We start from the raw sequence: 27,620 nt of genomic DNA on the forward strand, positions 1-27,620 counted from the left end.
TACAAAGCATTGGGAAACTCAGTTATGGATTAAAATAACTTACACCACAGTGACTGATCACTGAGTCCTAGTTTTGCAACTATGCCAAGTCCAAACCCTCCCAATCCCCGTGTCTAAGCTAGTTCTTATACGGGGTCTCCCAAGAGTAAAATCTGCAATATGTGGAATTAACTTCATAGTCATTAGTTATTCATCACCATGGGATCCACTGTATCTAGTATAAAAACACTGGATTTTTACATGATGTGAGCATCTGTGCTTGTACCAGTGAGCATTATATATTTGAGCTGTCAAGTTAGACTACCCAAATATAGAGTCTCTTACTGTCTCCAATACTGAGTCAAGTGCAACATTATTTGGTTACTGCTTGTTTCCTCTTATTACATGATGACTTTACTCAAAGAAAAACTTCATTGAATACTGTAGCTAAGGTAAGCCTGATATTTTCAAACTTAGGTCTCAAAAGTTTCCTCAAAGGTCATATGTGCCAAATCCAGTGATCATTCCTCAGCACCATTCTACTGGGCTCACTGCAGCACTTGGTGTTACTATACTATACTACCCTATTCTTGATATTCTCTCCATCAGTTTGGCTCCATATTTTTCTGATACTCCTCTTGTTCGCTCTTTCTCAGATGACTTTGTGAGCTCATCTTTTTCAGCCCATCATTGACATATATGCATTTCCTAAAGTGTTACTGTAATTTTCTTTTTTATTCATACTTGAGTGATTTTGTCTAAATCCATAGTTTCAACCATCACTTCAATTAGGAGTATTCCTCCCTTTAGTTCCTACCTTCCCTGTAACCCTAAGGCTCACATTTTTGGTGTTTTCTAAATACACCTAAAATCCCCTTCAGCACCTAAAACACAGTTTGTCCAAAACAAGTTAGCTACTTCTCACGTCTGCTCTTCCTTTAGTTATAAATAAATGTCTAAAATATCCAGACTCTATTTGCTAACCACCTTGTTTGTTCTTCATCTTTCTTGGTTAACTGATTACTGCATTAGATACAAAGTGTTGGTCCTTTCTCTGTTTTCCAGCTCATCCACTGTAGTCATCTCTTCTCTCAGAAGTCATAGGTCAACCTTGTCCATTAACATGCCCTGTTTTGGGAGGGAACATGGCTCTTAATTGCTTGAGAAGGGTGAGATAAAGTAAAATTTTCTATTAGCATATATTTGGTAGTATTTGAGTAATATATTAATATTCATTTTAATTTTGTATATTTTCAATAATTTTAAAAGTCAGATGTATGGAGGCATAAGTTACAAAAATTAATATTCACATTGTGTAGGTACAAAAGTATATGACATTTGACACATGTATATAGTCACGCAGCCTCGCCACCATCAGGCTGCAGAGTGTTTGTTACCCTAAAAAGTTCCCTGGTGTTGCTGTATTATCAGTCCTCCCCCTGCCAGCCCAGAGAACCACTGATCAGATTTCAGACTAAGCTTATAATTTTAGACTAAGCTTATAATTTTTCTCCAATAGTTTTTAGACTAAAATTTTATCTGATCAAGGCACAGAAAATGAAATATAACAATGCTTTTAAAAATACACAGTTAAAATTGTGTGTTCTAGAACTTGATACTAATGTTCTGGCATAATTAAGTTCTTAACAATGACAGTAATACTCTGTACGTGCTAGGAATTGTGCTAACAGCTTTACATGTGTTGTAATCATGTACAGCAAGGAGACTGAACCGGTCAATTCTAAAGGAAATCAACCCTGAATATTCACTGGAAGGACTGATGGTGAAGCTGAAGCTCCAATACTTTGGCCACCTGATGTGAAGAGCTGACTCATTGGAAAAGACCCTGATGCTGGGAAAGACTGAAGGCAGGAGGAGAAGGGGGGTGACATGAGGGTGAGATGGTTGGATGGCATCACCGACTCCATGGGCGTGAGTTTGAGTGACCTCAGGGAGATGGTGAAGGGCAGGGAGGCCTGGCGTGCTGCAGTCCATGGGGTCACAGAGAGTCGGACACGACTGAGCGACTGAACAACAGTCAGCACGGCAGTTTGTGGTAGGACTTTTTTTTTTTTTTTAATTAGAAAATTTGTAAGGTGACTGATACTGGTCTGTTTTTTAAAACTCATAATTTGAAATATTTAGTCATGAAATGACTCTCTTTCTCTCTTTCAACATACCACTCTCAGCTCTTGTTTAATTCTTTTCTCTTTTCCCAATGTTCTCCCTTTAAACACGTCTCCTTTTTCTTTTCTAGCTACATCTCCTCTTGGCTATTTTCCTTTTTTGGCAATGCTTCTTCAGGCTATTTCCCTGTGAGTCAAGCTTAGACTGCGATATGGTAATTTTTAATCTGCAGTCTTCTTTTTAGAGATTCCTTCTGGTTCTCTTTCCTACCAACCTCCTTTACATTCAGCATGACCTTATGACCCGTGACTAGGTTCTTCCTGTCAGTTGTGTCACATACCTGATTAATCCAGTTGTTGTTGCTGGTCAGTTGTTAAGTCGTGTCTGACTCTTTGAGACCCATGGACTGCAGCACACCAGGCTTCCCTGTCCATCACCAACTCCCGGAGTGTGCTCAAATTCAAGTCCAATGAGTTGGTGATGCTATCTAACCATCTCCAATATTTCTATTTATTGTCATTTTGCTGTCCATCGAACTTTGGCTTTCCCATTATCAGTTCCTTCCTCATCCCTCCCCTCATTTCCCATACCCCAGCCCTCAACCTTTCAAGCAGACTGATAAAAGAAACTGTTATCTGTCAGGTAGCATTCTCCTCTCCAGTTAAACTATAACCTAATTTACACTCCTTTGGAAATTATCTCTTAATATATTCATGCTAACTTATTCTCTTTTATATGAAACCTATTTACTGCTCATACCAATCCATTTATATTACAATATTTTTTATAGATATTAAACATACAACAATATTGTAAAGTAATTAGCCTCCAACTAATAAAAGTAAATAAAAAATAAAATAAAATAAACATACAACTTTAAATAAGTGAAAAGGAAGTTATCTGAATATATGTCTTTTTTCTGAATCGATTTCTGCCAGGTCAAAAATCTATGAAAATTTTAAGGCTCTTGGTTTATGCTGAAAAAAACTGCTTTTTAGGAAGATTTATATTAAACTATGCTACCACTCTTTTACCACACTCTCCCTAGTGGTTATGAAAGAAATAAAGTATTTTTATATATTTATTGATCAACGTATTTCCTGCTTAGTAAAATTTCTGTATATGTCTTTTGCCCATTTTTCTATTAGAGCTTTTTGGAATATACAATTTATATCACAATTGATACTATTTGTTTCAAAGTGATTCAGATGTTAAGGCTCTTAATACTGAGTTGCTGCAAATACGTTTCACAATTTGTTGTCTGCCTTTTAATTAGTTTATGCTGATTTTCATATTTTGAAGCTAATACCTGACACATTTTAGTCAGATCTCTCTTTTTAAATTTTTTCATTGCTTTTATTCTTAGAAAAGCATTCTCCCAGAAAGAAACTCTTTTATGCTTTCATCAAAGATAATTAACTCCTTAATCACATGCAGTTCATTTTGCTCAATAGGAAGTATAAGTAAGCAGCCCAAAGTCACATCTCTAGTGAGTGACAGACTTGGGTTAGAATTCAGACCTATATGGGTTCAATGTTCTTGCTGTTTCAATCCAACTCTCTTGCCTCAGAAATGATAAAGTTCATTTCTGCTGTAGCAGTCTTGATGTGCAAGTTCGTATGCCAAAAAGCTCCTAAACTAGTAGCCACAAACGAGTAATAAGACACTTGCAATGAATATAACAAAAAGAATTAATGCTATCATTCCATCATATCATAGAAAGAATGTCTACACATCAAAATGCATGGGCTTCAATACAGTTGATCTAAAATAAAAATTGCTTTTTAATATGTTATATAATAATAAAATAACGGTTTCACTTATATAGTGCTTACTATGTAACACAGTTTTTAGGTGCTTTACATAGTATATATTAACTAATTTCATCATTATGAAAGCACTTTGACATAGTAGTGTTATTATCTCCATTTTATAGGTGAGGTATCTGACAGCAACTTTCTCAGGATCACATATAAATAAGTGGTGAAACTGATCAGGCAGTTTAGTACCACAGTCTTTGCTCTAATACTACTTCTCAGACTATTTCTTACAGGAACACTATTTCCCCCAATATAAATATCTTTATGAAAGAGAATTAAAGTGAGCAACTGGTCTAGGCAAAATTGAATATCATATCAACAGTGCATGAAAACTATTTTGAAAACTTAGCAGTAACATCTTACAATCAGGATTAAGTTTTAAATTTAAAAACAATGCATTATAAACAGTGCTGCAATGAACATTGGGGTGCACCTGTCTCTTTCAGATCTGGTACCTAGATGCCCATCAGCAGATGAATGGATAAGGAAGCTGTGGTACATATACACCATGGAATATTACTCAGCCGTTAAAAAGAATTCATTTGAATCAGTTCTAATGAGATGGATGAAACTGGAGCCCATTATACAGAGTGAAGTAAGCCAGAAAGATAAAGAACATTACAGCATACTAACACATTTATATGGAATTTAGAAAGATGGTAATGATAACCCTATATGCAAAACAGAAAAAGAGACACAGAAGTACAGAACAGACTTTTGAACTCTGTGTGAGAAGGTGAGGGTGGGATGTTTCGAAAGAACAGCATGTATATTATCTATGGTGAAACAGATCACCAGCCCAGGTGGGATGCATGAGACAAGTGCTTGGGCCTGGTGCACTGGGAAGACCCAGAGGAATTGGGTGGAGAGGGAGGTGGGAGGGGGGATCGGGATGGGGAATAGGTGTAACTCTATGGCTGATTCATATCAATGTATGACAAAACCCACTGAAATGTTGTGAAGTGATTAGCCTCCAACTAATAAAAAAAAAAAAAGTATGGCATCAATGAAAAATAAAAAATAAAAACAATGCATTATAAACCCCCATTTTAAATATGAAACAGCTGAAACCCAAAGACATTAAATTATGTGTCTGTAATCACAGCTTACTAGCAAGAATAGGACTAAAACTAGATCTCTTGACTTCTATCTAATAATCTTTTCAGTTTCTTCCACACCACCCACACAAGGAAGAAATGCTCAAGATCATGTTTATCCCATGTTTGGGTATTTCTGTGTCAAGCTCCGAGAACGTTCCTAACTCTGTTACCTTACAGTTGAATATTTATAGGCTTCAAAGAACTAAGTTTAAGTATTATACTCTATCAGTAGTAGTTTTCATAGATGATGTGATGTTTTTATATATGTCCATAAACATATATTTCATTTGAGACCTTTTGGTTAAAAACCACAATATTACTTAATAAAATGTTAAGCTTAAACTTACATAAAATATTTCTCAAAGTTATTGTGTCTCTCGTAACATTTGAGCTATCTAACACAGTACTGAATCAGAGTTGATATCATGTGCCTCATTATGAACTGAGTGATTTACATTTTCTGTAAAATTTCACTGTAGTAACTAGAGTTATGTTTTCCCATGACTAATCAATCCTGTAAAAAAAAAATTTTCTTTTCACGCCACATGGCTTTCATGATCTTAGGTCCCCCACTAGGGACTGAACTCATGGCCTTGTCAGTCAAAGTGCAGAGTCTTAACTACTGGACTGCCAGGGAACTCCCCGTGATTGAGCAATCTTGAGTGCCTACGTCTTAGATTTTTGTTAGTAATATTATGCCCATTAAATACAGAATGTAACCAAGAACAGAAAATATCTATAAAATGGATAAAATATGTAAATAAAATGATTGGTAATAAATTGAAAATTTGGGGATATTTCAGAAACAGTTTATATGTACATTTAGATGTAAACACATATACACTTATGTCAAACTTCCCCTACAATGAATGTTACTTCTCTTACCATTTTAGGATACAATACAAGTAGAACAAAATGTCAAATGTAAGCTCATAGCACTCAAAATATGCCAAGCAAACATAGTAAGAATTGAAGAGCAAATTTGAAATAATACATACCAATGAGCAATATTCAGAATAATCAGATAAACAAAACAAAAAAGGAACCATTTTCATGCTAAGAATACTATAATTGAAATAATTTAGCTCAGACTTCTCTCCAGAGCTCCAGACCCATATATCCAAACACAGATATTAAATGAATATTCCAGAGAAACCTCAAACTAACCCATCCCCAAACTGAACTTTTTATTTTGCACCCTAAATGTTTGTTTAATTCATATTCCCTGTAAGATAAAATATACCACCACCTATCCAAACATTTCAGTCACCCAAGATTATTATCTTATTTTTCCGTGCAACAATAACGTCCAATTGATAACTAAGTCTTATAGAGTCTACATCTTTAAATAACTTCTCATGAATCAACTGCCTCTACTGATACCTTAATTCAGCCGATTTTGATCTCTCAACTGATTTATGCAATATCCTTACAAATGGTATTTCTGCTTCTATAGTTTCAGTCCATTTTTGACCAAGCTTCCAGGTAGTCTTTCTAGAAGCAAATATCTGATTGTGTCCCTCTCTTGCTTTATATACTTCAATAACTTACACAAACTTCAGAAACTCTCCCCTGCCTACTTTTGTCTGAGTAAGTCTGAAGCCATTCTGCCATATTGTTTCCTCTGCCTGATATATTCAGTACACATAAGGCCAACATATTTCTAGCTTTCAATATTCAACTCAAGGATCATTGCTTCCATTTAGTCTTTCTCAAACTAAGACCCACACTTCTCAGGGGGAAATGATAACACTATCCTTTGTGATTCCACTGTAGTCTACACATACATATAAATTATATGTATGTATTTCTTATAGCACCTGTAATCCTACTGCGCTTATGTTAGACTCATACTAGAAAAGGCCCAGAAGGAAGGGGGCTCGTCTGTGCCCCCTGTGATTTCCACCGAGATCAGCACCACACAGCGAGGACTCAAATAGATAGATAAGTGTTGAATAAATGTTCAAGTTTTAGTTCGTGTGACTTCTTTCATGAAACTTTGTTTGGCCGTCTATTCGAATCAAATTTTATTTGACTTTATACCTTTGTAGAACATATTGTTGAGTCATCCATTTTAGCACATCAACATAGCATGTTACCCACACATTTTAACTCCTCTGTCATACTGACAGCTTGTTTAGGGCATGTATTAGGTCTTTAATCTTTTCCATGTTCTAACACACTGCTGAACTCAAGATAGAAACAAAATACTTTTAGAATTATGTATTAAAAAGTTAAAAATAAGTTTTAAGCCTAAAACAAATTGAAGTATGATTAATTTGTAAATTTAACCTACCTGACTATACATAAACATACATATATTTGAATCTGGAGCTAGTTACCCAGTTATGGAAAAAGGGATATATTACTTCTATGACATAAAATTAATCATTTTGTTTTTATTCATCTAATTGGAGCAGTTGTTGCTAAAAGTTGAATATACAACTACCTAAAATAAAAATGCCTGCAGATTTAACATTTTGTTAATATAGGAAAAGAATGAAAAATTATAAAATAAGTAAAATATAGTAAAAAAAAACTTCTAAGACAAGTTAGATAAAAGAAAAATAACAAAGAAAACATTAGAAGAGACAGACCTGCATGTCTTCTCCTTGTGGCGTCCACTTCTTCTGTGATCACATCGTGTAATGGACAGACATAGACAAAGGAGATGGGTGTGAGTGGATGTACTCAAAAGGTAAAAAGTGACACTGAAGGAAAGGGCCTCAAATCATTTTGAGAAAGAATCCTGTGCACAGGTGTAGGGAAGATATAATCAAATACATACCATATTAAAAGAAAAAAAATACAAAAGAACTGATGGTGAACTGGTTAAGCTACTATGGGTTAGCAGAATCAGAAAAGTAAAGTTAGTGTAGAAATAAAGAGGATTCAAATGTTTACAATTATTTATGGACAGCCAATCCTGAACAGTGATGCTGAAGAAAGATATCATTAGTAAACACAACAGTACTTGTAAGACCATATTGTTTAAGACTTAGTACTAAGTCCATTTCAGATCTGTAAAAATGCTTTTAGAATTTTTAGTTATCATTGAAAGGAAAGGATTTAATTGAATAATCTTCAAAAAGAGCAATAAAAATAGTTTATTTCTGTGCCCTTCAAGTTTCCTAATTTGTCAGTGCATATATGAAAATAAAGTATGACCATTAGGCCAATAATTCACAATACTTCAATACAAAAACATATTATTATAAAAATACCCTAGAGTAACAAGTATAATAAAAATTATAAAAGACTAGCTGAAATAAAAGGCTTTATTTAAATATTAATTATTCAAGTTAACATTCAATTAAGATAAATTTTCTTTGATCATATTCCCTTATATGGCTTATTTATTCAGAAAATTATTACAGACATCACAGAACAGATCACTGATGTTCTCATAGAAATTTGCCCATCCAAATCCAACACCTCCTATAGCAGATATGGCACGTGTTTAGGAAATACTTCTTTATCCATTGATAGTGGAAAAGTTCAGAAGACATTTTATACAGTGATGAAGCAGGAAATGTTTGATAAAGTGAGCATTCTAAGAAAATTTTTTTCAAAGATATTAAAGAGTTAGTATTAGTATGACTGATACAGATAAACATTATAACACAAAATCAAAATGGTCTATTTTAATTCCTTTCTTAGCTTCAAATCAGGTGATACAAATAATTAAATCAAAACACCACACTCATTTCTGCAATACTTGTATCATGGTTTTTGCGTGATTTATAGAAAAACGTGTTATATTAAAATATATTTGGAATATTGATATACTGAAATTATAACTCTTAAGAGAAAGCATTCCTACAACAAATTTATCTCTTTCTGAATAGTGAGAAAATGAAAATTTTCCACTAGGAAAGAAGTATTGAGGTAACCAAAGCTTTATGTTTTAAGAGAGAAGAGAAATCCTGGTATGAATTCTAGAGATCTGAAAAAAAAATTACATATTTTGAAACATAATGTCATTTTGATTACTCTGCAAGCACACTTTTGACCCATTCAAAAGTAAACAGTCAATCTCATCACAACTGTAATACTAACTAGACTCTGCCAATAGGATCGACCACTAGAAAAGTATTATCTTCTGAAATACACTCATAAATTAACATGCTATATACCATATTTTCTTTTGCATCCCAGTCCACCCATTTCTCAAAGGAGATAAAATAGGAAAATATGAGCTATATTAATATAATAGGTTAATGCTGAGATATATTAATATCATATTTTGCATCATTTCCTATAGTAAAAACTTCCCTACATACATATTTACCACACTACTAAAGCAGCTTCCACACTTGTTAAAATGATATTAGTATGAATTGGACAAAATAACCGCTTAAGTATATTCCACCTCTAAGAAAATATTTTATTTTTTTACAGAAAGCATAAAAGCAACATAAATAAGTGGAGCTTCTTTTGCTACCTAGCATTTTCCTGTATTTTGAGTATTTTATAATGGCATTAAGGCAATAATTTCTCATGTTGTATGGATTCAAAACATTCAAAATTCTTTCTAACCCATTTATTAATTTCCTATAGAGAATAACTGAAGCACACAGACTTTGAGTGACTTACCCAAGGTCATAAAATAAGTTCCAGGCCAATACCAGAAATATAACACAGGTCTCCTGATTACAGATCAATTTTCTTTCTACTAGATGCTATATGACCCAATAAAAACATGTGAAATAAAAAGTCAAATAAGAAAAAAATAAATCCTTTTTCATGGTAACACCTGAACTGGATATTTTATTATATAGCATTAACTAGACACTTTTAAAAAGAGGTACATGGTATAACTAACTATGCAAGTAATTCACCAATGCTTTTTACTCTTGTGAAGAACATGGTAATACTTAGCAACAACAATTTAATTATTTTGAGAAATAATACAAAATTTATACTATAGAATAGGATGAAAATGAAAGATTTTAACAATGACCTCACTATGAACTGAAAGTGCCTATTAAATCACTTTTCCATTACTTATGTCAACATGATCACTTAATAAATATATTTTAATCTTACATAAAATCACTTAACTTTAATTAGCAGACCAAATATTAATTTAAATCATAAAATTTCAATGAATAGCTTTCAGTTATACCAAATATATTTTTTAAATGTTTGGCTTTCCTGTCTTCTTTGTGGTTATAGCTTTTATTATACACTGCTTGTATTAAAACATCCACTTTTGAAAAGAGAAGCTTATACTCTATATCCTTTAAACAGCTGTGTCATATTTCAATGGCAATAGCTATAAAAACTTATTTCACATATATTATTATAATAAATTACAGACTTTCGTGAACCTTGAAGAAGCTAAAACTACCCCCTTCACTTTTCCTATTTCTCTACTTTTCCTTTAATCCTTACTTTGTGACAAACATTCTACCTTCAGTGCTGTTAATGGCAATTCTAATGAGAAATCTTTCTAACACGTCATTTAACCAATAACCAGTTAGAGAGATTAAAGACAGTAAAAGTATACCCTCTCTTAGGGATCTATTACTGTCACACTATAGCTGGTTGTTATTAGATAGATAGATCTATATAGATAAAGATAAAATACACACTTACAGCCTTAAGACTTTAAGTGTATATTAGAACTTGCATGTAATTAAAAGTTAATAATAAGTATGAGGGCTTTTTCCTGGAGGAGGAAATGGCAACCCATTCCAGTATTTTTGCTGGAAAATTCTATGAATAGCAGAGCCTCGGGGCTATAGTCCATGAGGTTGCAAAGAGTCAGAAGTGACAAAGCATGCACACATGAGGGTTTTTTAAAGGTCATAGGAACTTTAGAATGCTTCCTTTGAGGGAAGGAGAGATATTTTTCAAAATAAAGCCTAAGCAAAGTATCTACTTAGTAGGTATCTCAACAGTATAAAGATCAGGAAAGATCTAGAATGAAAAATCAAAATGTTTATCAAAGTTTGCAGATTTCAAATTAAAATTTCCCTATTGTGACAAAAATCTTGTTGAAAAACTCCTCAATCTAAGTGATTCAAATTTGTTTTCTAAACTAGTTATTACTTTCCATAATTTTGCAACAACCTTAAGATTATTGAATATTTACAAAAGTTTCTACCTACCTATTGGAATAAGTGAAGCATAATCTTTTGAAATATTAACCTATTTTTAAAGTTAACAAAAATATTTATCTTTTAAATGTCTTGTTTATTATTCCTAGCTGTACCAGATTTTTTTCTGATTCTATCCTTAGAGTCTTACTTGTAATGCAATTTTAAATGCAGAAGAAAAATATGCTTAGAGTACTTATTGAAGGAGTTTAAAATAATTGATTTCCAAACTATAGCATGCTCTTTATCATAAAAAAGAAAGTCACTTAAGTGCAGGTTTGGCCTTATAAATTTATCTGTATGTTTAACGAAAATGGAACCAACTTTAAATGAGCAAGTAAACTCATAAATCATGAAATCTCACATTATTCCAGGAGAATATCCTTGTTAACAATGCTGTATTTACATCTGAAGGTATCAGCAGTACTTAATTCTAAAATTTCTATCAGTTGATTTGCGTTCTATAAAATATCTAGTTTGTTTTATATCACATTCTTTTCCCAAAATAAAGTACATTCATTCTAAAACAACCCAGAAAGAATTAGAAATTACCAACCTTAATACTAACCAAGAATACAACCTTGATTCTTTTTTCCCAGATAAGATGGATTAGACTAGTGTCTAATTATAGACTAAATTAAAATATTTAGTCTGAAATAAATTGTTTCTACTTTTAAGAAAGGTTAGAGTATTCAAGAATGAAAGAAAGCAAAAGCACAAATATCAAAATAATCAAGGAAAAATTTTAAGTATAAAATTCACTAACATAACACCCTTTTGAATATTTAGTTTGCCTCACAATAAATTTTATAAAGCATAACTCCAAAGGTTGAATTAAGTGAAAAAAAAATCCCTGCCTTCACCATAGTTGCAGATCTATTAAAAATACAATATGGAAACTCTGTTTTGGTAAAAATTAAAAGTTAATACATTAAATCATACAATGCTAAATCTAGGGGCTTATGCACAGAAAATGTTACAGCAAGTAGTAAAACATAACTTGTTACTTTGAATATTCTCAATTTCCAAAAAAATTGTATGATCATACAGTCACCCAGGAAAGTGCTTCATTGCCCTCACTTTTCCAGAAAGTCATAAGCACTTATTTCCAGATAAGATACAGCAAGGTAAGTAGCACTGCCATGTTTCAGGGTAACTATACAGGAGTAGCTAAGTCAATTGTAGAGTTTCCTAGCTGCAGCATACCTTCCACTTAGAAAAAACAAATCAAGGTGGACAATCTTTGTTTATAGATAGTTATCAATTGATCATCACATATATCAGAAATCATTTACAATTACATCTCAAAGTATTGTAGATTCTGAACTATTTAAGTCCAACAGTTTTTTCTTTGGAGAAAGAGAAATTTTATCAATCTAAAACATTCATTTAGTTTAACTGAAGTTAGCTTTTGCACCAGACTACTTTTGAGTTTAAGTAAAATATGAGAGAAAATATTTTATGTAAAACTATGCTCTTTTCCCATATACTATGCTAATTACTAGAAGAACAGATAACTCACAAAGTAAAAATAGCAAATTTCAACAGATTAACTTTGCTTTCATCATTTAAAAACAGTACATTATTGTAGGCATAGTATTCTAGTCTAGAATCGGATTGTTTATTGAGAAAATAAACAACAGATTTTACATGCTCGCATGTCCTTGATTCTCAGTAAGAGTGTTTTGTTAACTTTATGGCTTACCCAAAATCTATGACACATTCTACATGACGAAGATATTTAATGATTTACTCTGAAGATTAAACATAAAACCTGGGTTTTAAAACCATTTATAAAATTCTTGTGTTTTATGATCACATCAAAGATACTAATATGATAAGCATCATTATCTTTTCCAGGGATTTTCATCTATATTGCTGTCAGTTAAGTTAGAAATACTGAAAATAAATCACCCATTTGCTGATAATTCTCTCAGAACAACCTAGTTCAGAGATATATTTTTCTTAAAAGAAGCAGGTACTAATCCATATTACTTAAAGTTCATCTAAGTTTTGTTAACCCATTTTCTAGTCTATATCATGCCATTTAATACTCCAGTTCCATAGTTATATTTAAAATAAAAATTTGAAGCAGTGTTTTAATTGTCAGTATACATCCTTAAAATGCAAAATTCCCAGTGCTGTTCTTGTATAAATTTTTGTAAGACAGCAAACAAAAAAGATAACAATAAATGTGATCAGTACATCACCAACAATGCATCTCAGGTTTGGGTTCAAGCCCTTACAAATTTTTTCTAATGCCACAAGTTTACTACAATAATCCTCTGATTAAACAACTTTGACTATTAATGGAAGATGATCTCTTAGATTTTAGTGAATAAAAATTATATATTAAACACTGATTATAATTAATGATAATTAATATGGTAGATATATTTAAATATAAAATAAAGAATGAATCCAAAGAGGTCTTCTTTGAAGTCCAACTCATAAACATGCTATTGAAATGCAATTAGGCCCACCTGATAGCCCACTGTTTTCCACTCATTCTATCATTCCAAAGTTTCAATCATTAAAAATATTCTCAACATATTCTTTCTTTTAGAAACAAAAATATTTATGAACAGTGGAATTTAACAAAGCATTTACTGCCTTAGCATACTGCATACTTACTCATGACATTCAGGGTTTGAATTCCCAGGAATTTCCCAGTATATAGGAAAATACACAATTGCCAAGGTAGGAAAATCTATAAACATTTTAAACCATGATATTAAGGCACTCTAACCACATTAATTTTTCTCTACTACATACATAGCCTATACTTAATTAGAAGGCTTAAGTAATAAAAATATGTGCAATATATGAGAATACACAAACTAAAAATATCTAAAGGAAGTTTAAGAAATTTCATTTGTGAGGCTTAAAAAGAAATTTGGCCAAATACTGCAACTTTTCATGATTTTAGTATTCAATGTAATTTATTTACATAGATAATATATGGCCACAAGGGTATTCATGTCATCAGACATGATGGCAAGCAAGAGAAATAAATAATAGTTTATGACCAAGGATAATCATATCACACAACACAAGGAGATATTTTTACAGTGATAATTTTTGTTATATAAATCACAACATAAAACCAATTTTATACTTTATTTTTTAAAGTATCTGAAATATATTAAGCTACTTGTTATTTTCCAAATAAACTGATTATTTATACATTTTATTTTTATTTTTTTTACATATTTATTTTTAATTGTAGGATAATGATTTACAATATTGTGTTGGTTTCTGCCATATGTCAACATTTAGGTGATTCTTAGATGAAACAAGTGATTCTTAATTGAAGATTTGAAAAAACGTGTAAGATATTTTTCTTACAACTTTATGAATATATTTAAATTCCCAATGTGATTTCACTTTTGTTTTTTTTTTTATTTTTAGAATTTGTTTCACTAACAGAGTTTCACAGATTAAGCCTTTTGCACAATGGCATTTTTTCCTTATGGGCTTTCCGGGTGGCTCAGTGGTAAAGTACCTGCCTGCCAATGCAGAAATGCAGGAGACAAGGATTCCATCCCTGGGTTGGGAAGATCCCCTGAAGGAGGAAATGGCAATTCACTTCAGTATTCTTGCCTAAAAAATTCCATGGACAGAGGAGCTTGGTAGGCTACAGTCCATGCAGTCACAAAGAGTCGGACACAATTGAGTGACTGAGCACACAGCACACATTTTTTCCTTGCTCCCAGACTTGTGTAACACAATACTTCTCAAAACACCCTATTCTCTTTAATAGCACTATCACAATTATAACAACCAATCTTTAGTATAATTATTTTTAACTTATGTATTATTGCCAGAATGTAAGCTCTATGAGGGCAATTTCTGCATCTCTCTTATCTACCCCAGGACCTCAGTGCTTACCATAATGTCAGGCATACAACAGCACAGCAATGAATACTTGTTAACAAATTAGTTTAATTTATATATTGATATTTTATTTTCAGCCACATGTTGTGACTTGCAGGATCTTAGTTCCCTAAGAGGTATGGCACCCAGACCCCCTGCAGAGTGAGTGAAAGTCCAAGGGCAGAGTCCTAAACACTGGGCCTCCGGGGAAGTCCCTGTATTGACATATTTTAAACTACAGGTTTCAGAGATTTAACACGAACTGAATTTCTGCATAAAAATACTTTAACCTTGTTACTATAAAACAATTTTTAAAGATGATAGTATTATAAAAAACCATTAGCATTCTTAAATTTTGAATGAAATTTTCATTGTACTCTCATCCAATTACTGATTAAAAGTAGTACTGATTATTAAGTTGACTTGTCTCTGCACTTTGCGTCTCTTCCTTTTGCTTCTGGTTTAAGTTTTTGTCCTCTCCTACTTAATCATATCTCCCCCAAAAAAGAGATGAAAGAAAGAAGAAAGTAAAATCACTTCATTTCAATTTACTGATAGAATTAATGGCTTGAAGAGACTATTGAATTCACATACTATGCTTTCATTCTGTCTTGTTTTGGTTGCGATAATTTTAGCTACAGAAGTTGTAAGTAAATCATTACCAATTGATATAATACCTCGATAGTATTTGCAATTAAATATAAGGAATGGCCTACAAAGATAAACTTAAAAAAATATATATTGAGCTTTCTAGAGAACTTTTAAAGGGATGTAAGCACTTTTCATTTAATTTGGGTCTAAACAATCAAATATATGTTATTATTTGTGCTTAAGTTAGTCACCTTTTCCCTAAGGAGTTAATCTTAATAATAAAATAATTGCTTTTTTCCAAAACACAAGTAACTAGTTTTCTAAATAAATCTTGAATTGTTTTCACCATTCTAATCTAAACAGGCTCTACACACTCTAAAGTTCACACCAAAGTGAGAAAAATGAGGCACAACAGCACACACATGTTTAAAAAGCATGAAGTGCAATGCTTATAGCCTCATGCTTTCAGGTGTTTTCCAAATCCTGACAAACCTGGCTCAGATTGCTGTTTCTTTGCCGGCAATGGTTTGTCATCACTTAACGTACCATTCACCTTTTTCTGCTGGTCTTCCCATGTAACTTCTAATATAAATCAAAAAATATAATCAGAGTTTGCCAGACACATTAGATAATTTGTGTACTAAAAACTTAAAAATACATCAGGGATCTAATTTTTAAAAATTATTTTTCCTCTAAATTCTTCCATAAACTCTCAACAGTATGCAGTTAATGTTTTAAATACAGAAATATGACATTTAAAATTGTTTTATAGGTTTCAAAATCCAAAGCATTTAAGTTTACTTTCAGGGAATTCTAAACTTTATTTTCAATAAAAGATTATTGAATGTATTAAGAAAATGATTTCAGTGATATATCAAATACAGTTTTTTTAATCAATATTGAATAATATTAATTTGTTATAAATAAACATTTTGCTAAACATTAGTGTGGTGAAACAAAATGTTTATATGGAACTAAAATACAGAGATTTTCATACAAATCAAGAGAAAATCTGTTATATTTAATATACAATAAGATAAAATGGTGATTTATTTACTACCATATTTAATACTTTCGTTAAACAACAGAAAAATACATGTGCTATGGAATATTATCTTAATAAAAATTAGTATCTTAATAAAAATGAATATCAGTTTAGTATCATTGAATATGCATTATCTGGCTTATCTAAAATCATCTGGAATTATTTGTAGTATAATATAATATTCATTCATTCAAAAAATATTTATTCAGCACCTATTATAATCCAGGCATGTTTAGCCATAGGTGATATAACAACAACAACAAAAGACATAAAGCTTATATTCTGGGAAAAAAAATTACAAACAAGATAAATGAGTAAAATATGTTGTGACTTACTGGTAAGTGCTAAGAAGACAAACATGAAGTAGGTAAGAAATAAAGGAACTGTGAAAGGTGTGATGCAAATTTGAATAGAGTTAGTCATGGAAATTCTGATTAAGAAGGAAGGTTTTGAGTGAGGAACTTAAGGAAGCAAGGGAGTTATTCCTATGATTATTAAGGGAGGGCATTACAGGTAGAAGAACAGCACATGCAAATGTCCTGAGGTGGAAGAATGTCTGATATGTTCTAGGAAAGCACAAAGGTCTCCTGGCTGGAGTACAGTGAAGACAAAATGGAAAATCACAGAAGGTGTGGTTAAAGAGGTAATGAAAAGGGAAGTGGAGGGAGTACAGATCATGTTGGGCCTTGTAGGTCATGTTTCAAAAGATTCACTGGTCACTCTTTGATCTTAGAGTAGCATTCACAAACACTTAAGTATAACTTGCTTTTCTTTTTATTCACATGTTTCTAAAGCTATAAGTCAAGTAGACAATTACCATCTAAGGACATTTTAATCCACAGGAAGTTTCACCATGATGTAAATGATCCTCTGGTACTTATTCACCTTTGGCCAAAAATAATGGAATATCGGAATGAAATACTAACCTATTTTATAATATTAAGCTAAGCAAAATATAACCAGGAAGATAAAAAGCACTGTCAAAAATGAAAAAAATATGCTATATTGCAACATCAAATATGGATGATTTTGGATACACTACCATCTTTGTTTATTTACATTGCTAGAATTGACTGCATTAAGCATAAGGGTTTTTCAGTTCCTAGACCTGAAATATGTAAATGCTATTTAATAAAGACATTTTATTCTGGTCCCACAAAAATCAGCAAGGAAATAAACTTCTTGCTTTGACAGTATTTAATTTGCTCTTTGGCATTTAGTTGACCCCCCTGATTTTCTAATTGATAAATAATCTGATAAAGATGCAAAATAGCATTCCCAAATGGTAAACAATCTGGATAAAGATGTCATGTTTGAATCAACTGTTAGTGGAAAGAGAAATCTTAAAAGCTTTAAAGAATAAATTTTCCGATAAATTTCAAGACTCTAGTTAAATACTCTTTAGTTAAAAGAACAAAGAAATGATCTCTCCTTAGTCAAAATTAATCTGTGGTAACACAAAAACAACAGACTAATTTCCCTATGTTGGGGAAAATAATAAACTCATTTACAATACAATATTTCTTGATTTTGAATACCAGTACTTTTGGTTATCTATCAATATATAAGATTTCACAAGCAATAAAGAGTGGGTTCTAATATCAAATTTTCTAAAATCCTATACATTTGTCATTTAAAAAGCTATTTCAAATTTCACCACTTGATAGAGTTTGTGATGTTCCAAAAAAGAACGATATGCTACCTTCTGAAGTAAGACTGAGTGTGTAGAAGTAGAAATAGCTTGTTTTGAAAATGGCTCAACCTTTCCATGTATTGGTAGAAAGCATATTCTGAAGTGTGGAGGAAAATATCCTAACACAAAACAGGGTTAGTTTTTAAACACTTTTTTGAGTTGACATACATTTTAGTTGAAGAAAATCTATTACATGGCGGCAACAAAAAAAAAAATCTCATAACCATCCATTTATAAATACCAGACAATACAACGATGAAAGAAGACTTAGATCAAGGCTCTCAGTGATTGATAGAGGAGGTAACTGGACTAAGGCGGCTTTTAGGAACACTTCTGCCATTACCTAGCTGTACAACCTCAGACAAGCGTTATAGCCCCTCTGCCTCTAACGTGTTACTTTCGCAGTAAGGAAGCTGGTCTTGAAAGTTCTAAAGTTAATGCCAGCTCTATATTTATAGAGTTGCTCTGGCTTCTTACTACTGATTAGTCGAGATTTTGTGTGAGAGTACTTACACCAGAGACAATAAAATTAAGACACTGAATCTAGAAGATTTTCTAAAAGTTCTAAATGTGACTATTATCTAACCCTATGTTGAAACTCAAATGTCTATTTAAAACAGAATTAGTCATAAAAAGCACAGAACTGACTACCAAATAATTTATCACTTCAGAAACAGTGCTAAGTATTAACCATACCTAGCCCTCTTTGAATTTATTCGGTCATATAATTAAAATGAAATACTTAATGTCATTAAGAATAAACTATGGAAAATTTCAGGAAAGCGTTCAAATTGTTTGAAAAGTGTTTTAGTCACATTAAAGAAAAATAGCGAAAAAGTGCTAGGCATGCAGCCCCTTAAAGATAGTTTTTTCTATTGAAGGATTATTGTGGTAATTTAAAAAATAGTCTTCTTAATGTTAAATAATAAAGATCTTAAGATTTAAGTACAAAGTAGTAACCCATGATACTGTACATCTACTACCAAAGAGTAGAGGTGAAAAATCAGATGCATAATGCAACTTAGTTGATAAGTATGAGTTAGAAAGAATGTCCCTTTGCTCAGCTGCAAACTAGAAACCCAATCAAGTAGAGAAAACATTTTTTTCTAGGGGGATAATTGCATCAAGTAAACATTCAGTTACGAATTTAATTTGTAGATGGGGAAGCCTAAAGACTCACTTAATAACTACTAGATAGTTTGAAGAAACAATTTAGTCATGAAAATTAAACTATGAGATATTTTTAAGTGATATTTTAAAGACCTACATGTCTATAGAATACCTATATTCCAGGTAGTACAATCCTATATCAAGACAAGTTAAAGATCACAAATTCCTATGTTAAAAGATTGTATTTGTATGATCTACGTGTTTCACTGTACTTTCACAGACAGCATCACATCTGAGCCTATAAAACCACAGAAAGGCTCTTCTATCAGGTGTTTTCTACAGGTAAGGAAGCAAAGAACTGATTAATAAGGATAAGAACTAAATAGTTCCCAGATTCACAAACAATTTCACAGATATTACCTCATTTGATTCTCAAAACAGCATATTGGGGATAAAAGAGATATGCTAAGATTTGCTTTTCTCAGATGAACTAACTTGACTTAAGGACCTAGAGTCACTAAGTTGGCCCATTGTAAAGGCGGGCCCTGAGCCAAGGTTACAAAACCTGTGATTTTTCTGTAGCACTGTATCACCTTCCTAAGATTATGCTATTTTCAAAAACAAACAGAAGATGGCTGTTTGTATTTAGGAAGTCAACAATGGTATGTTTTGAAAAATGGCTGAAGTTTGCAGAAAGGTGTGAGGTAGGAGGGGTTCTCACCCATATTAGATTAATCAATTGAGGCTTTTGTAGTCTAAAAGAAATAAAATGAGCAAAAGGGGAAGTAAAGAAAAATAAGGAAGAATGGCTACCATGAAGGAAAGGAAAGATTAGGAAAAGAAATGAGAACATATTTGTTTACAAGATAAGTAATAGAGGTCACCATATAGTTGCCTACTGAAATACCCTAAAGAGTCACAAGTCCTCAGTCTTTCAAATCCATCTTGTTTACTGTCACTAAGCTATTATTCTATAGAACAGATGTAACTGAGTGAAATATATGATAGATCCCTTGCTATTTTAAAGTATCCCTCAGTCTCTCCCATTTTATTTTTTGTCAAAGTGTTATTCATCTAGGTTAGCATGGAATGCTATCTTTAGGAAGTATCTACCATGCCACTATAAAATCTATTCTTATCTAGATATTATGTAAATTTGGAAATTAAGACATGGGTGTTGGTATTCTCCTTGCTCTAGAAGCATTTGTGAGAATGTAGAGAGGCAGCAAAACGAAGCCTGTCTACACCCTGTCACCCTAAATGCTATCCGATTCCTTGAATACTTACGGAAGCAAGCATCCATTATGAAGACTGTCAAAGTCATCTTATTATTTTTGATTCCTTTGAAGCCTGTATTTTTCCTCTCTTCTTCCTATCCTTCTTTCTTGTCTTCCTTTCTTTTTTATTTATATGGGTCTCCATATATGAAATAATGTAGGCAACTAAACATTGAGACTCAAAGGAACAAAATATTTTCCCCTACGTCTCATTGTGTGTCTTTAGGAACTTGACTTGTGAAGGCAGTATGGTGGAGTTTAGTTTATAATCCCAGAGTGAATGGCTCACTAATAGGCAATAGTAGGTTATGGCCATTAAGTTTCCCCCAAACAGACACAATAAACAAACACATAACATCATAAACAATAAATTAGGTAAAAACTATGTGAGACTAACAATTTTTTAGCCACATCTCCAAAACACTTAGTTTCTGCTAAAGATCCTTACAGGTTAGTTTATTTTACAGAAGAGGAAACTGAGGTTCAGAGAAATTACCACAAATGCCTTGCCAGAGGTCATACGCTTAAGAGTAGAAATGAGTTTAAAACCTGATGTATTGACTTCCAGTGAAGATCTCTAAACATTATGAAACTGGAAAAGTCCAAATGGTTTAAGCAGTCTTAACTTAGAGAAAAGTATTCTAGATATTTGCATGTTGAGCTTTACATGTGGATTGAAACATGTGCAAATGTTGCACAGTATGCAACAATTCATACTGCAATTCAGGTGGATTCTTTCCTCCTTGTACTGTTGCTTATGCAAATTATGTGCCCAAGAACAGCATCAGGGTTACTATTTTCCTCAAAACTACTAAATAATATATATGAAATAATTGGTTCAGAGTGATGATCATAATCAGGTTTAGTTTCACCTTAAATCAAAATTTTCAGATTCTTACTGAAAACACAAAATTCTAGCAAGAAATAATAGTACTTACTATGTGACATGTATTGCTGTAAGCAATTTAAATAAACTAAATTATTTGAGAGGTTAATTTATAGCATATTTACATAGCAAGGAATGTTATTTAGAGTAGAAAGTGAAAGTCGCTCAATCATGTCTGACTCTTTTTGACCCCATGGACTGTGTAGTTCATGGAATTCTCCAGGCCAAAATACTGGAGTGGGTAGCCTTTCCCTTCTCCAGGGGGTCTTCCCAACCCAGGGATTAAACCCAAGTCTCCTGCATTGCAGGCAGATTCTTTACCAGCTGAGCCACAAGGGAAGCCCAAGAATACTGGAGTGGTTAGCCTATGTCTTCTCCAGAGGATCTTCCCGACCCAGGAATCAAACCGGGGTCTCCTGCATTGCAGGTGGATTCTTTACCAACTGAGCTGTGAGGGAAGCCCATTCACAAGGGGCTAGTTCAGGGCAGAGTTTATCATCATCACCCTCCCAAGGTACCAAATACTCATCCACATTTTCCAGCAGTTCTGTCCCCATACCTGACTCTCTCCATTCACAGGCTCTAACTTGTTTCCTTTGAAATTTCTATGTAGTAGTAACTCAGATCAGTCCCCTCAGGAAAATCTACATTTCAGTGTTCTAGAAATTCTGTTTTATATTATTAAAATAATTAAGCCATTAAAGAATATCAGAATATGAAGTACTATCACAAGCAGTGGGAGAAAAATTTTGGCCTGAAAACATGCCCAGAACAGTTCAAAACTTACTTCCTCTATATGGATCACAATCTTAAGAGACTCTATGCAAGTAATATGTTATAAATTTACCAACTATGTCTTATTTGTTCTGATCATTAAATTATTGCTTTATTACTATTTTTTTTAATTGGGAGCTCCCCAAAGCAGGAAATGTATCTTATTGATCATTGCATCCTCAATGACTACCTAGAACAACAAATTGGAAATAGCAGCTATCGGCTGAGTTGAACTTGCTGCTGCTGCTGCTAATCGCTTCAGTCGTGTCCGACTCTGTGCGACCCCAGACGGCAGCCCACCTAAAATCTAAAACACACACACACACACACACACACACACACACACATGGTTGAAACACATGCAAGGAAAATGCCATTCATCTGAAAAGGCATGGTATGTACATGTATAACACAGGGAGTCAAGACTAGAGATCTGCTCCTACGTGGACTAAAGAAAGCTAATCCTCTAGATTCTGCTCTTTTACCAGTGAAGCAAAGCTGTTTTATCAGATTTATAAGGCTCCTTCAAAATCTAAGTCTTGATTCTAGATCTAGGAACAAAGCTACGGAACACTGATACATATCTTGGCAAAATATAGGCAGATGGCTCTAGAGAACAAACTGGCTGATCCAGATTTACAAGTCAAAGAATAAGCACAAAGTTTCCCACATATTTTTCATGTATTCTTGCTTGCTCCCCTAACTTTTCCCCTTAGTCCAGATTTTTATTTCCTTTTTCCCCTTTATAGCCAAAGGTGTCTACTTGGTGGTGGTTTAGTTGCAAAATCGAGTCTGACTCTTGCAACACCATAGACTATAGCCCACCAGGCTCCTCTGTCCATGGAATTTCCCAGGCAAACAACCTCCATTCCTTTCTTTTAATCCACTCTAATTGGCCTTTTGGCTCAGAGGTAGAGATTCCACCTGCCAGCACGGGGAGCTTTTCAGGTGGTACTATCGGTAAAGAACCCGCCTGCCAGTGCAGGAGACATAAGAGAGGCGGGTTTGATCCCTGGGTTGGGAAGATCCCCTGGAGGAGGGCACGGCAACCTACTCCAGTATTCTTGCCTGGAGAATCCTATGAACAGAGGAGCCTGGCGGCTACAGACCATGGGATCGCAAAAGGGTCGGACATGACCTAGCAACCAAACAACAACAATTGGCCGTTTCAGCCTTACAGCTCCACCAAAACTTCTCTAAAAAAGGTTAACACAATGGTCTCCTATTTGCTACATCTAGTGATTTTACCTTCTTGATAATTCTCTTTGCTTGAAGTACTTTGTTTGCACTTAGGACACTATAACGCATGGCGTCCCCACATCTCTCCTCCTACTCTTTCTGTTTCTTGCTTCTTCATCCTTTCAACTTCTAAATAAGAACAGTTCAGTTCACAGTCCTCAGACTTCTTTTAGCTACCTACACTTGTTCTCTCGGGATCTCAACGGGCCTCGTGGTTTTAAGTCTCTCTTTATAAGGATAACTCCTAAATCTATAATTATAGTCCAAATCTCTAAACTAAAATCCAGAACATATTTCAAACTGCCTATTTGACATCATATCTTACATGTCTAACAAGATCTCTTATATCTAAAACTGATCACCCGATATTCCCACCAAATCTACTTTTCTCAAGTTTTTCCCTCTACCAGTTAATAGAAACTCCATCCTTCCAGTTACTCAGGGCCAACACTTGGATGCTGTCACTGCATCTCTCTTACCCTGTCAGGTAACTCTGTTGGTTCTATCTTTGCACATCTATCCAGAATGCTATGACTCCTATTACTCTGGTCTAAGTTAGCTACCATTACCTCTTTCCTGGGTTATTAGGAATGCCTCCTAGTAGCTCTCCTTGTTTCTAATCTTGATTCTTTCTGGTTATTTTCAACCTAACAATCAAACTGATGTTTTTGTGTCACTTTAATAAAAATCTTTCTTTTTCATTCGGTGAAAAGCGAAGTCCTAACGCCGATCATCAGGTCTTATACGGGTCACCTCCCCAGCCTTTCTGACCACACCTGCTATCATTCTCCGCCTTTCTCACTCTGTGGTGCTCAGCTGGCCTCTCTACTGTTCCTCGAACAAGTCAAACTTGCTCCCATCACAGAGCCTTCATGTTCGCTGTTCCCTCTGCCAGGTACACTTTTCTTTCCTAGACTTTCACATGGTAATTCAAGTCTCTGCTCAAATATTACATACGTGGGGCTACTTCTCAGAGAAAATTATCAGGAATCACTTACTCTACTCTCTTAAACACTACCTATTCCATTATCCTGATCTATTTTTTCTTTGTAAATGTCAGTATCTGAAATTATATGATACATTATTTTATTCATCATTTGCTTCCCCTAATAAATAAAAGGACAATGAGGCAGGTACCTTGTTTTATGTGTACACTAGTATACCTCCAGCACTCCCAAAAGGAGACTGGAATATAATAGTTTTATTATTTGTAGAAAGAATGCATAAAATTCTTTGTAGGAAGAATGAATAATGAAAAAAACTAGAAACTCGCCAATTATTTTGTTCTTTGAGTTTTGTAGTATGATGCTATGGAATAAGCTGTCTCAATTTTAACTCATTGGAGGTATGAAGAGCAATGTATTAAAAAGGATTGCCTTTAGGTAAATAATTATTTGAGAAAACTGAAACCAATTTCATGAACCAAAGAATTTGATTTTAATATAGGGTTAATGGAGAAGCTCTGGCTGATCGTATATCTCGATAACTGAAGGGCAATGTACACTATGTCTATTCCAAAATGATATGTGGGCCCTTCACACCAAGAGATAGAATAAAGTTAGCTTCATTATTTCTTCCCTTTGCATACTAAATCAGAAGAGAGGATGGTGAAAGTCCATCAATGAGGAACTCAATGCTTGAGCATTTCTAACACACAGTTACAGCTGGAATTCACTATAGCTGGAATCAACTATACTCCAACATAAAATAAAAATTAATATATAAAAACAAACAATATTCACAGTCAATTAGAGGTCAGGAAACAAACAAAAAAGCCTGCTGAAAGTATATCATTAGTTAAAACTCACTGTTTTCTCTTTCTATATAAGTAAAAGAACAAAGTAACATCCCTTTAATTTTTATAATTTTTGCTGATCCACAAACATGCTTTAGCCAATTAAAAAAACAACCTCCTACCTTAACCTTACTTATGAACTTTAATATGAGAATCAAAATAAACACTAAATTTGTCTCTCCCAAAAGAAATGCCAATAAGAAATATTAGACACCTAGACCTTAATTATAGGTAGAACATGAAAAGATTAAACTAAATAAAAATGAGAGTTAGTCTTAAGTAAAATATACAGAGTTTTCATTTTTCAAATCTTTATCGACAACTCCTTCTAGGTCCAACTATATCTTGAGTAGAATCGGTCTACATAACAAGAGTGATGTTTTGCAGTCAAGAGAACTTTTATATAAATGATAAAAATAATAATGAATGTGAGTGACTGAGGTCCCAATAACCATTGTCACTAGAACCTTTACACGTAAGATTGAAAAGCTACAAATATTAGTTTTAGAACTGTGAAAAATCTACAAATATTATAAATGTTTGTTTAATATTGTTGAACTTGTAATTAAGTTCATTTTTACTTTAAAATAGTTTTAAATAGTTCAATTTAAAAAATATTTCTGTATTGTAAACTATGTACGCTGTGTTTTTCTAAATGCATAGTAATACAACCATCACTGTTTTCCTCAGAATCTTATTCCTCCTTACTATGACCAATAAAGTAAAACTTTTTTAATGTTATAAATTCAATAGAATAGGATTGTACTAGGATCCAATAATAAGGTGGGTACTTCAAAAACAAATTTTATATTCAGAAATGTATTTTTAAAAGAGCAGAAAATGTTGGATAACTTAAACTGGGACTATAGTTGTATTTATGCCTATTTAAGTAAAGAAAGCACATTCATGCACATCACAAATGTCAACATAGGGTATTTAACATACATTAATGCACTATTAACTCCATGTTAGACTTGCCTTTTTTCCCACTGTTAGGTGGATTTGGTGTTTCTCCCTCATTGTCTTTATAGCATTGAAAACAGACAACAGTGAATAATTAAGGTCATTAACAACCCAAATGAAATCAAGCACACCACAAAAGGTGCTATCACTCACACACTAGGGAAACAAACCCATGCACCAAAGATGACACCTCGCAGAACTGAACTGAGAGTAAAGTGTACCCTTCCCAGCCTAGAATAAAAATAATAAAAATAAAATGAAGACTAACAAGTCATTTTATAATAAGTTAGGAAGATTACAGTTATGGGTTCATTCTAATTTAAGAATGAATATAATTTACTAATTAAGTTGACTTTGAGAATCAAGCATAGCTGACAAACTGACTCAATGAATGGGTTTCTTTATAATTAAGTAGAAAATAAATAAAAGTAAAATGAACTACTGCTGACATCCCCAAACTAATGACTTTACTAAACAATGACTTTACTAAATGACTTTCCTAAACAATGACTTTACTGCAAAAGCCAATTCTTGAACAGTATCGAAAGACTTTCAGTATTTATATGGACTAGTTTCAGAAATATAGGAATGGGCAAGCAGGAAAACATTAACTATACAGCTAAATCAAAATGAAACTCATTCTTACAGTATTCCCTAAAAAAGCTATTCCTAAAGCACTTCAGGAAAATGGAAGATGTGTTACATTCTAGTAGTTAGTATCTGAAATGTTCAGAACAGACATACTTACACTTTTCTATATCTATGAATCTAAACTTGCCTTTGTTTCCACGACCAGATCAACACTGATAATTTTTCTTGTCTTTATAACATTAAAAATCATTACTAAAAATTAGTAGCTGCAGCTTAAGAGGTTTTCTGTCTTAGACTCCAATCACTACTGCAAGAACGCATCCATGAAAACATGTCTTATGCACAACATGCAGAGTGGCACTGCTTTCACACGAGATAAAGGAGAGAACAGAAGGCACATGAAACCCACACAACTGTTCATGAGCACAATATCCTGATGAGCCAAATCCTCTCATAAACATTTTGATAAAGCAAAAATTATGATATGCAAACATAATTGGGGCTTAAAAACACCAAAATGAAGTGTCCTCATTCTATTTAGAAGGAGGACTCTTTGAAGAGAAATTAGGATTGTCAATAAATATTAGAGCAATACTGAACTGGGATAAAGAGGAACCTACAGTTAATTGTTCTTTTTTTTTTTTCCATTT

General features: G+C 33.1%; 1 protein-coding gene across 33 annotated transcripts in view; it reads right to left on the bottom strand.

Annotated features, from left to right (window-relative positions):
- The window catches only part of RIMS2 (regulating synaptic membrane exocytosis 2), a 590,415-nt gene that overhangs the window by 161,482 nt on the left and 401,313 nt on the right, over positions 1-27,620 (bottom strand). For 10 of the 33 annotated variants that reach the window (XM_043880166.1, XM_043880144.1, XM_043880140.1 and 7 more), the window contains one exon: positions 7,624-7,656. The exons of 22 other annotated variants lie outside the window; for them this stretch is intronic. In XM_043880166.1, coding sequence (XP_043736101.1) covers positions 7,624-7,656 — 33 coding nt within the window. The remainder of the gene's footprint in view (positions 1-7,623; positions 7,657-27,620) is intronic. One more of the 33 variants, XM_043880172.1, reaches the window with a different exon arrangement.

Source organism: Cervus elaphus, chromosome 21, assembly GCF_910594005.1.
Source record: "Cervus elaphus chromosome 21, mCerEla1.1, whole genome shotgun sequence".
NCBI lineage: Eukaryota > Metazoa > Chordata > Mammalia > Artiodactyla > Cervidae > Cervus > Cervus elaphus.